We start from the raw sequence: 12418 nt of genomic DNA, 5'->3' as shown, positions 1-12418 counted from the left end.
TTTTTTTTTGTTTTATTTAACCATTTTTTGTGATTTGTTAAATTACTGCTGCTCGTATTGATAAAACTAGATGATAATTTCATCTGGTATATTCCCCATAAGTAGACGTTTTGCCATAAAAATGCCATTTGGGATTCATTACTTAGATTGGGTTTTCCCTCAGACTGTTAATGACATTGCATGACTTGAATATGTGTGTATGATTAGCTTTTTCTTCACCACATAAATATCCCACTTACAAGAGTCACTAAACCGTCATCTACTCCATCTCTGTGCTTGTTGTTGATTCAGTAGCGTTTGGAGCCTCTTCTTTGACCATGTTTTCTCCATGTGTCCTCCCTATCCAGCATTGCTCCACTAACTTCTTGGCAATCTCTTCTAAAAGAGTAAACAGGATTAGAGAGCATTAAAAAAAATCCCTCCTCTCTCCACGGACCATATGCCGGTCTACCTGAGCGAGGAGCTGTCCTCTCAGCACCATGGGACACACGGCAAACCAGTATGACTGTTGTCAAATGACCTTTGAACGGGGTTCTTACATCTTTTTTTTTCCATCTCTGGAGATTTTGAACTATGCAAACTTGTAAGAAGCTGTCCACATCGCTTTTGCATGACTTGAGAGAACGTACATTTCTACTGGATCCTTTTCTACGGATTTAGGCACAACTACAGCTTTATCATGACTTTCACATCTTGGAAGTTTGTGTCATATACTGTTGCATTCAGTTTTCTTGTCATGTTTTTGGACAGAAGGACAGGTATGTATATAATAAATGATAAAATGAGATTCTGTAGGTCCATGTCCTAAGAGAAGCACATTTAAGTCCTAAATGTCTTTCTGTGGACTCTCAGGTGCAGCACTGGAAGGTTCTGCTGTGGGACATCTAGATCTGCCTTATAGTCAGGAGACTGTGGTGTTTCCACACATCGTCCGTGTGTCTGATGTGGAGCCGTCACACACAGGCCACACAGTTGTCTCTCGCCGGAGGAGGAACATCCTTTTCCCAAGTGGAGTCAAACTGTGTGCGCAAGAGACTCCAGAGCAGGTTGTGTCAAACCATCTGAGCTACTTTCATCTGAGAGGTAAGACTGCGAGAAGATCACTGCTCACTGTAGATCAACATCCATACTGTTACTGCAGGGCTGGAGGAAGTGAGGACACAAACAGCAGGAGCTGAGATTATCAGCAGAAATACACCTGTTTGTGTGTGAAATCGTCCTCATCATCCCTGTGTGGTGTACAATATGCATTAATGTTAAAGGTGATGTATGTAAAATATGTACAATACTGATCTTTAGCATTAAAAACAGTTACTGCAATCCCAGTTGAAAACATTGGAATTAATGTATCTATCATTATATGGGTTTATGCACATACACATACAATACATAACTCTCCCACCATCTGTTTTATTTATTTTTTTAAAATAAACATTCAACCTATTTAATTTAAGTGTCAGCAACAGATGGAGTTTGAAACTGAAACTGTGTCTGCTTTAGAGCAGCAGCAGAGAATTATCACATGATGAGAGGTGACTATAAAACGCTGTAACTGTTAAATAGCAAGAGAGAAAGTGAAAAATAAACTTGACTGTTGTAAGATGTCAAAGCCTCGACATCGCTCGACTTCTGTGTCAGAGTTTAAGAAGAATGGTTGATAGGGAATGTAATGTAGTGTTTTTGAGAGTAGAGTGGTGTATAGGGGTTGCAAAATTATGGGAATATTCAAAGATGGAAACTTTCCATGGGAATTAACAAGAATTTATGGGAATTAATGAGAATTATTGGGAATAAATTGGAAATACTTCAAGCTGAAGATTGGGAACATAAATAAAGTTGGTAAAAAAGTATTGTAGCATAATCTTGGCTAAAACAATCAGATTTGATGTGAATATACAGTTGAGTATAATATGCTATTCCTCAATCACAGGGACAAAGCACACACCTTACTGCACATTGAAGCCACACCCCCTACATGCATTGTGCATTCCTCCATCACATGCACATGATTTCTAGAATTCTGAACTACTAAAGCTACATTTCTGAGCCCACAACACAGACACAGATTATTGAAGCCACACATTTGAGCCAAAGGACTACATAAAGTCAAGTAAGTTTTGGTGATATGAGTTAGATGTTATTTGAGCAACTATTAAATCAAAATGTATTGGTAGCTTACTGGTAAACCAGATATGCTAATTGTAAGCTAGCTTATCATGGTGCTAGCTACCGCAAATGCTGTTTCATCTGCTACCTGCTGGACGGTTTTATGTAACCACACAAGATTTCATACATTGTAAAGTTGTAAAATGTTTTGAAGACATTTTTAACACTAGTTCAGCTAACTATCTACATATCTGCATCTTTCTTGTCATCTTATCTAACAGAAAACCCTAACACTTTTTTAGACGGAAGGGGAGTTCTTTCATTTAATATTTTGAAGGGGGAGCTGTAAGAAATATTCTAGTCAACATTCATGTTTTTGTTGTTCAGTGAAAGAATTAAGCATTCATAAAGTTCTACTTTCTTTAATTGTATTCTCATAAATTCCCCAAATTCCTGTGGAAGGTTTCCAATTTGTAATATTTCCAAAATTCCCAAACAAAGGTTTCAATGGAAAGTTTCTGGAAATTACCAGAAGTATTCTGCAAATTTGCTGCTCCTTTGCAACCATAGTGGTGTATGTGAGTGTATAATTGTGTGTGAGAGACAATGATAGTGTATGTAAGAGAGTATAATCATATGAATGAAGAGCATATTTGTGTTTGTGTGAGAGTATGATAGCCCATGTAAGAGCAAATTTGAATTATGTCCTCTCATAGTATGGCCTAATGACATTTGCATTCAAACAGACCATGGTTTACAATATGGATGTGTATCATTTCAGTCAAATTACTACCAAAATGACACTCAATGACATCCAGTCCTGTACTTAGTTTAAATATGACTGTAAACAGGACTTGATATTTTTGAACATAAATCGGTGCTTAATACATAAAATCATAGAGATATCATGTGAAAATGTAGCTCTTGCATTACCCAAAATGTAACTTGACCAAATACAACATTAAAAAAGCTGCAGTCTCACGGTCTCTCTTTTCTTCATATTTGTTTTTAGTTTTAAATTATATACAGGTTTAATAGCTTTCTTTATTTCCTTATTCATTCGATTTTTTCCACTCTTTCTTTCAAATCTCAAAAATCTCCCAGGCACTCTTAATGTAACTGTACATATACAAATGTCAAAAAATACCACGATTCTTGAAATCATATAGGCCACACAGTGGTGTACTGGCCTCGCACTATTGTCTTGCAGCAAAAAAATACTCAGGTTTGTGACCCGGTCCAAACAAGGGCCTTTCGGCATGGAGTGTGCATGTTCTCCTTGTGTGTGCATGGGTTTTCTCTGGGTACTCCGGTTTCCTCCCACAGTCCAAAAACATGCATACTCTTTAAGTTGCCTGTAGGTGTGAATGTGAGATTGAGTGGTTGTTCGTCTCTATACAGTGTGTTGGCAATGCTATGGACTGGTGAGCTGTCCGGGGCGCACAGACCTTTTCGCCCTGTGTCAGCTTGGACCGGCTCCAGCTCCCCATGATCCTCTTGTGGAGGATAAACGGCAGAAAATGAATGAATGGATGAATGAATTAAAAATAATATAAAACACTCATGGGGAAGTGGGGATTAATTGTCTTGTTATGTTCAGTGCTTTGATGCTTGAAGTACATTTTACACATTGCAGGACTTTCAGTCATGTACTGTTATGTAGTGAAAGTGAGAAATCATCTTGCAGTGCATCTCAGGTGAAAAGTTTGTTTCAAAAATATAATTGTGTGTGATTGTGTACACTTTGAAAAGCATGATTTGTATTTGAAGGTGACCACTCAGCTCTCACAGACAGTGTTGATTAGTTGATTAGGAGCATACAGTATGTAGATGCAATGACTAGGAGTTACTGTATGTCATGATGCAGGGCTTTGCATCTCAGCACTTAGAGATGATATAATCTTTCCAAATGTCTGGCATTGTTTATTTGAATAAAATAAAAGGTAAACTTTAGCTGTATGAATGAGCCAGTAGAGTGGTCTGTCTTGTTAAGTGTGCACCACAGTCTTTACTGAGATGAAGACAGACAAATCATTTGGAAAGTATTTCTCTAAATGTGCTTTAAAACTTCATTTTAAGAGCATGTTGTTTCTCCTTGCGCTGATCAGTCTGCCAGGAGACCATATGGGAGGCTTTCAAGATCTTCTGGGACCGACTCCCAGAGCAAGACGAGTACCAAAGCTGGATGAGCCAGTGTCAGGAGGGCGCTGTCACAGCTCAAGATATTGGCAGTTACTTCAGCCAGTCAGAGGAGCACCGGGCTCTGGTTAAAAAAGTGTGTGAATGAACAATGATTTCATCAAAAATAAGTATATTAAGAGCATATATACTTAATAAACTTGTGTGCAGGCGGTGGATGCTGTGACTAACAATATTTCTTCTACATTTCAGAGAATATCGATGCCAGGTTTGAAGAGGTAACATTACCTTTCCAATGTGTTAATACAAAAGTTACGCATGTAACTATGGTTATGAATTCTGGATGACTGCCAGAGGCGGTGCTTTCAGCACTGGATCTTCCCTCTCTCATACATGTGTAGGTCGAGTATCTTATACCAACAAATGCATGGTGACAAGAAATAACAGCTATATAAACCCTCAATGTAGAGGGAGACCTGCCTAAAATAGTGTTCTTGATTGCTTCCATGCAATTACTCAGGAGCGGCTCAGGCCCTGTAGGGGCCACATGTACTCTAGGGGCCTTCAACAGGAGACTGTGTAGTTTAGGGAGTATCAAATGAATAGGCTGGAATGAATAGAGGGCTAATTTCCCCCATTAGGGAGAACTACAGGGGACAATGGGTGGACTCTGCTGAGGCAAATAGATCCACTGCCACCTTGCCAAAGAGGTCCCAAATGATGGAGTGTTGTGAGAGAGGAAGTCTGCAACCTGGTAGATACATTGCCCTTAGACTAGTCAAGCGGGGGGCTCACCATGTCAGTAGACCTGCAGCAACCACGCCAAACTTGTGCCTCCCTGATGTCAACCATCAGGGAGGCACAAATTTGGCGTGGTGATACACGGCTGAGGTGTTGTCTAATCAAAAAGAACATGTATCCCCTCTTAATGGAGTAGGAGGTGCTACAGAGCTTTGGGTACAGAATGTAGCTCCAGGACACTGGGCACAGGGTGTCCCCCGTGGCCTGTTAGACATGCAGTTCTTTCAGATACTACTCTTTGAGGAACTGTAAAGCCTGTAGGGGCCTGTATATGCCTGAAGAAAGCACTAACATGTGCTGATTGATCAGAAGGCATAACAAGCTGCAAGTGGGCCAAGGTCATCCAGATGGTGGCTACAAGGCCAACCCCTGACTTGTCCAAGGAATTATGATCTGAGCAGTGGGACCCGGTAAAGACAGTGAAAAGACACTGAAAGACAGTAGCTGATGCTACCAATGAAATGGTGTCCTCCTCTTGACACTGCTCAGGCTCCAGGGGGACACCTGTTTCCATGCAATCTGTCATAGTACCGAAGCAGAGGTTTAAGAGTAGAGACTTCATTTGGGCCAACTCAGCTGAAAGTTGCTCCACCTGAGAGGAATCTCAGATTTCCCCATCTTTTTTGAGGGCAGCATCAGCCATCCCAGACCGCACACCTGAATGGGTGGGCTAAGCTGGAGGAAGTATGTCCACTGTGTAGGGTCCGTCCACATCAGCTGACTGTTCCATCTCTGCCAGTCTCGCAGCATGCAATTCCGCATCCTGAGGCACTTTTTTTGTGAATTTTCTGGTGTAAAGTCAGCGAGGACACTGAAGTTGGCAGACAAAACAAAATGAAGCATATAAGTGGAGTGGCAGTCATCTCATCCACACTTACACTAATTAAGCTAACGAGCATCAATACAGTCTGTGGAGTCAGACAGGAAAGGTTGAGCATGTCTCAGCCTCTCGAAGGGTGAGAGGCTGCTAAAACTGCTCGATCCAAATGGCAACTTGTCTAGGTTCCCCTAGACAAGTATAATAAAGGTGAATGAAAAAATGCTGTCAGAGCATTACACCTACTCTGCGAGAAGATTAAAAGGAACTGATCCTCAGATGACACCGGAAGATAACACTTCTCTCCAGCCCATCTGGGGTCACAGGTGACGTTTGTTGGAATAAGATAATCAATCTACACCTTCGAGAAAGAGAGAAGATCCAGTGCTTAAAGCATTACCTCTGGCAGTCAGTAAGGATGAAATAGAACACTAATGCAATCCTTTTATACGATTTTAAATAAATGATTTTATAAGAGCTCGTCTCATTTTAATTTTTTTTGTAGTGAGACCACCAGGTCCTGGCAGAACATATGCAGGTAATGTTGATACTATTTATTTTAGTTAGGAATGCAGCTAACAATTATATCATAACTGATTAATCTATAGATTGTTTTTGCTATTAATCAATTAGTTGTTTGATCCATAAGATGTCACGTTTTGAAGTAAGTTGATTGGTGTTTTCCCAAATCTCAAAATTATGATCTCTAAGGTCTCAATTTGTCCATAAACCAGAATTATTCTGTCTTAGTGATTTCTTTGTTATATGGAGCAAAGAAACCAGAAAATATTTGAGAAGCTGACAAATCATTCATAGTTATTTGTTTGTGTGTGGGGACTAAAATGCAAATATTGTATCTTATCTTTTCTTAATACAACAGTAAGACAAATATTGGGGTAAGGGTTGTGTTTAGGTGGAAGAAAAGAAAAGCTAAGCTGTGCAAAGTAAAGAGAAGGAGGAGGCAGTAATGCAACATTGCTAATACCAACTGCTATAAAACACTAAAGAATAAGAGTTATTTATGTGTTATTTATATGTACATGCAGAGAGGGTGTGGTCCACCAACCCACATAATATTTGTAAGCAGATGAAATATTATTGTTTTTGTCTGTTTCTGGGATTTTGGGTAAAAAAAGGAAAAAGATACACATTAATAACCAAGTCATTGTTAAGTGACAACGGTTTCTCTGTTTTGCAGCTCTACAACACCAGGCACACCAGAAGCTGCTGAGGTTCCTGAACTAGGTCAGTGAAACTCAGCTGTAGCAAAGTCTCATCATGTTTAAATAAATTTTTTTTTTTTTAAGCTAAAATTATGTTATGTTATCTGATGGTATGTGTTTGCTTGGCCACTTCAGCCTGTGATTTAGGAAGTAGTCAGGGTCAGGACAGTCTTATACGGCCATCAGGAACGAATCAGCTGAAACGACTGTCCAAGATTTAACCTCTTGAACAACTTGAAATAAACTGGCAAACTCTTATTTTTTGCACAACCCTTCAGAGGATGTTGCTAAGGGAGAAGAAGCTGTGACTATTGTCCCAGAGGTGGAGGAGAGCACAGTGAGTTCATTTTAAAAAACTTTTCTTACACGTTTTTACTGGATGTACTGTAGATACAGCTGCATCACAGCAACTGTTTCTCTGTCTCATGGCACAGCTGGACAATGACATTGCTGTGCAGTTTCCCTCACCTGCTGCGTTGGAGCAGGTGGTGGAGCTCAGCATCCTCCTGACAGGAGAGCTCTACAGCGATGACCTCCATGATCCAGTCAGCCTCCACTTCCAAACACTCAGCAGACAACTCACTGAAAAGGTTTGTTTCGTCTTGTCTGCTTTTTTTATGATGACTCCTTTCTCTGTTTACTTTGTCTTGACTCTAGCCCGGAGCCTGCCTTACCTCCTGTTTTATGTTCTATGATGGATGCTTTATTGATTTTAATGTCACATACTGCTGTGGTAGTTAAACCCAAACTCAGGGGTGGGGGTTTAGAAAACACTGATTACACATTTTGTTTTGTTGCTGAAAATCCAGTCTTATAATGTGTTATTGTGATATACACATGTAACTGTGCATAGGCAACTTTACAGGCTTTACACGTAGGTCGGAAAATTCTGCTTATAGTTTGTGGCGCTCACACACATCCACATAAATTCACCTGAGAAACTAGACAAATAAATTTTTTTTGCTGCTTATTTTGGTTATTTATTTACTTGAATTGTTTTAATTGTACTGCACACCGCTAGCAGAAATATTTATTATTTTCCAAAAACAGCTCCGTTTTTTAAATCCTGCTGTTCATAATCAATGGCAGAACAATTTATTATCGTCAGGGCTTTTTAAACATTTTATATTTTAACATTTAGATTTATTTATCTTTAGAAATTGATTTACTATGTCTTTTTACTTCTATGTCCCACTATGGTTCCAGAAACCTAAAAACTCAACCACAAATATCTGGTTTATAGGTTTATAAGTGGATTCTTAACCTTGTCTGTATAATGAAAATGTTTATTTATTAAGCTTGAACGTCTTTGTCTTTGCAGATTGAAGCTTCACTGGAGAAGCTTCCTGGATTTAGGAGTGTGTCTGTGCTGGACTTCAGGTCAGTCTTATTCTGTACCAGTGGAGGAGGATGTACTCAAACTCAAATTTGACTCAAGTTACAAATAAATAAATAAGGATGAAGTGAATAAACAGATAAATAATAATATAGTAAAAACTGTTTTTTTTTCTGTTTGTCTGTGCATTTATACAGGCCACAGAAGGAAACCCAAGGGTGAGTCATTGGTACACACTCTGTTAGTTTGAATACTTTGAGTAGTTTAAGCCCTAAGATCCCTATCAGCGAGCAGTGAGTGTGTGTGTGGCATCACCTTCCTCTCCCTGTTTTTACCTGTGAGCGTAGGCTTGTGTTAAGATGTGTTACTAGTTGCCTCTGTTAATGGTCTTAGTGTGGTCACTCACCGGTTAAGTGGGATCAGATGCCTCCAACCAAGTGAGCAGGTGTTCCGCTATAGAGACGATTATTGGGGCTTTATGACGTCACTGATTAGTCTCTGGTGGAGTGATAGAGTGGAGGGAAGGTTTGGAGAGAAAGACAAAGTAAAGACAGTAGTTGAGAAATAGAGCAAAGAAGATGAATTTTAAAAAGGTAGGGAAATGGATAGAGTGAAATTGAATGCTATGACAGTTCACAAGGTTATTCGTGGAAGAAGTATTCTGTTTTCTTGGGTGAAATAACCCCAAAGTGCAAAGAGTCATTTCAAGTTTATTTGCTAAATGTACAATATTGCAGTGAGCAGATTAGCTTGGCATTATGGTTATATGTAGGATGTTTGACAGGCTAATTCCAAATGCTTTAAAATGCACCCACTAATTTAATGCTCCAGTTTGTAACTTCTGTTGCCATAATACTGCTAGTGTTGCTAACACCCTAGACTTGCTTTACAGCTCAGCTGAGTTTTCTGAGCATTCTGAATAGACGGCTCTAGGTCCATATTCAACATTTTTTTCATTATTTCACTAACATTTTTCAGAGAACTGGGGTTAATTACTTAACTTAAAGTTGGCTGCCGTCTCACTTAACCTGCGTAGCTGTAATACTTCCACCTCCCCTCCATCAGTCGTGATGCAAAACACATGAGTCTGTGTCTCCACAGACACAAACATCAGAATACCAATTGCAAAGTTACATAATGTGCATAGACAGAGCATACAGCAACAACAATGAGGCTTATGTTTATCCATTAAATAAAATAACTGCAGCTTGTGACGACTACATCATTTATACTACATTTAAAATCAATATCACAGTATTGTTGCTGACCATGTGCATGCCTTTATTGCCAGGGTTCACCAGATCTGTTGTGGTAGATTGTTTGCATTATGAATGTGCAGCTAACAGAAACAATGTGGTGCAATCATGTAGACAATGAGCAGACACTCTTACACTCAGTTATGTGTGTAAAGTGTACTGTGCTTTATGCTTTATATGCTATGTAATTGAGTTGTTTCATACAATAACATATTTACACTTACCCACATTGATTCAGTAATTGACACTGCATGTTTCTGTGTACTGCATTTCACAGAGATCTTTCTCTCTCTGTATGTATGTGCGAAAATAAAGGGGGGAAAATAGCATGTCCCTCTAAACAGGGCCGACTGTGGGTTGGCACGTGCTCAGCTGTCTGCCAGAAACCCCACTAACTAGGTCACAGTGAAAGGGTTTCCAGACGTCAAATAAAGGCTGATATATGTTTTTTTTCCACTGCCCGGAATCTCATGTGAGATTTCCATGTTTATTATGATGATATTGATCATTCTGCTGACTCGGCTGGTTTCTGACCTATATGGTTGAAACCCCTGCGTTCCAGGCAGGAGTAGATCACTCCAGTCATCAGTCATGTGAGAGGTGGTCTACAAAAATCTAGTCATTAGTTTAACATTAAATCACACTAATGCCACAGTGAAATTCATCCTCTACAGGGAGGTGCTCTCTTTCATTTGGGAGACTTTTTCCCTCTTTTATATATTTTAATTGTGAGTAGAGATATTATGGCTGGCTAATGTAGTTTAATTACCACTATAAATGAGAATGTAGACAAAAGTACACGTCTGACTTCTCCTTTGTTTCAATGGACAAAACAATCTCAACACAATTTAGAAGCTTTGTAAAGATGTAAATAAACTGAAGAGACTTGTTAACTCATATAGAGTCAGTCAGTCAGTCATCATCTACCGCTTTATCCTCCACCAGAGGGTCGCGGGGGGTGCTGTGCCAATCTCAGCTACATCGGGCAATAGGCGGGGTACACCCTGGACAGTTCGCCAGTCCATCGCAGGGCCACATACAGATAGAGACAAACAACCATTCACTCTCACACTCACTCCTATGGTCAATTTAGAGTGTCCAATTTACCTAATCCCCACATTGCAGCGGGTCTTCTTGCTGCAAGGCGAGAGTGCTAACCACTAACCATCACTGTGTGGCCCACTCATATAGAGTCTAGAATATAATATATATAATATGAAACTTTATTGTCATTGCATAGAATATAATGAGATAATAGAGTGCATCAATCCTTTTTACCCTCGTGTGATTCCATCTTTCTAATGCTTTTACATAATTATGACACTGAGGTAAATAAAATGTTTTTTTAATGGTATCTCAATTTTGCAAATAGTCAAATTTCATATGATGTCATCATATGATAAAACATAGAATGTAGCAATTTGCTCATCCATACATCACAATTGACACTGGGTGAGAGGCAGGGTGCATTCAGGACAGGTCACCAGTTTGTGTCACACACCTTGTATAAATGAATTAAAACCATTGCTCTGTGTAAAACTGTAGAGAGAGTGCCTGACATTTTAACAAGCCTATTTTCCAAAGCCACTGAAAAATGAGCTACTGTGCCTCATTAATCTTCTAACAGTTTGATATCAATCTTAAGAAACTTCAACTCAGTTCTAAAGTTACAATTTGCCTTGAAACATCAATTTCTTGAAACCCATAAATAAAAACACTATATAACTAGAGAAAGTGCCCTCTGCCAAGGCTGCTCAGTTTTGTATCCGGACTGCCACGAATATTTATTAATTTCCTCCTTGGGCCATAACCTACATCCCCAGAAAATGTCATCATATCATCCTTTACTTCTTGAGTTATGCTGCTCGTAGACAAACAGACAAATGCATCCAAAAACAAAACCTCCTTGGCGGATGTAATTATGTATCATATTTTACCGCACAATTTCAACAGTCATTATACAAGTCATTATACAATCATCTTAAATCATCACCCAGCATTGTAACTGTTCATTTTAAGGATTTAATACAGCTACTACACACATTATTTGTGTAATGTAATGTAATGTAATGTTTTCAGGCTGGATGGTGTGGTAGTGGACTACGCTGTCACAGTGGTGGTGGATGCAGCAGGGGTGAGCACTGAGCAGCTGGACTATCTGACCCTGCAGTCGAACCATGTCGAGAACTCATACCATGAGGTCAAAGAGCTCCCCACCGTGGTTTACACAGTCAGTGAGGTCAAAAACCTGGACACTGAAGCCCTGGAGAGTGGTAAGACAATGGCCAGTGTATGTCTGCAGAGCACCCTCCCTGCACTTTAACAGAAGACACATAGTGCAAGCACAGCAACAGAATATGTACTTGTCAGTCACATGCGGCTCACACAAGACAGTTCCCTCACAGCACTATGACAGAACACCGAGGAGTATTCGCACAAATGTTATTTATCTAGCCAGCTTAGTGAGGATGTGTATCTTGCCAGTATTTAGCAATTTCTAGCATTTAGGCAGACAGCAACCTGCTTTGGAAACCTGTGGTTAACGGCTCTTCAACTCACAGTGCAAATATGCTTGTGTAGTTGATATACAGACATTAATACGCAATATTTGTACACAGTACTGCGACTGATGACCTCCTGCAGAGCTACCTGATCCGTACGAGAAACACAATTTTTTCTACGCATTTGTGAAAGTGCTGTAACTTCCTGCAAAGAAGGCTATTTTGCATTTATGGTTAGG

The 12418-nt window shown here is 39.6% G+C and overlaps 1 protein-coding gene across 2 annotated transcripts in view; it reads left to right on the top strand.

The window, feature by feature from the left end:
* Window positions 1-461: 461 nt before the first annotated feature.
* The window catches only part of impg2a (interphotoreceptor matrix proteoglycan 2a), a 28162-nt gene continuing 16205 nt past the window's right edge, over window positions 462-12418 (top strand). The window contains exons 1-11 of one of the 2 annotated variants that reach the window (XM_058654758.1): window positions 462-758; window positions 853-1083; window positions 4215-4381; window positions 4498-4523; window positions 6369-6401; window positions 7062-7108; window positions 7365-7423; window positions 7521-7676; window positions 8408-8466; window positions 8620-8640; window positions 11758-11951. In XM_058654758.1, coding sequence (XP_058510741.1) covers window positions 680-758; window positions 853-1083; window positions 4215-4381; window positions 4498-4523; window positions 6369-6401; window positions 7062-7108; window positions 7365-7423; window positions 7521-7676; window positions 8408-8466; window positions 8620-8640; window positions 11758-11951 — 1072 coding nt within the window. In that variant the 5' untranslated portion in view covers window positions 462-679. Of the gene's footprint in view, window positions 759-852; window positions 1084-1915; window positions 2111-4214; window positions 4382-4497; window positions 4524-6368; window positions 6402-7061; window positions 7109-7364; window positions 7424-7520; window positions 7677-8407; window positions 8467-8619; window positions 8641-11757; window positions 11952-12418 lie in introns of those variants that run through there. The other variant, XM_058654759.1, reaches the window with a different exon arrangement.

The sequence above is a fragment of the Solea solea genome, chromosome 2, assembly GCF_958295425.1.
Source record: "Solea solea chromosome 2, fSolSol10.1, whole genome shotgun sequence".
Lineage (NCBI taxonomy): Eukaryota > Metazoa > Chordata > Actinopteri > Pleuronectiformes > Soleidae > Solea > Solea solea.
The sequence above is the reverse complement of the archived record's forward strand: the minus strand, read 5'-3'. Positions and strand labels throughout refer to the sequence as shown.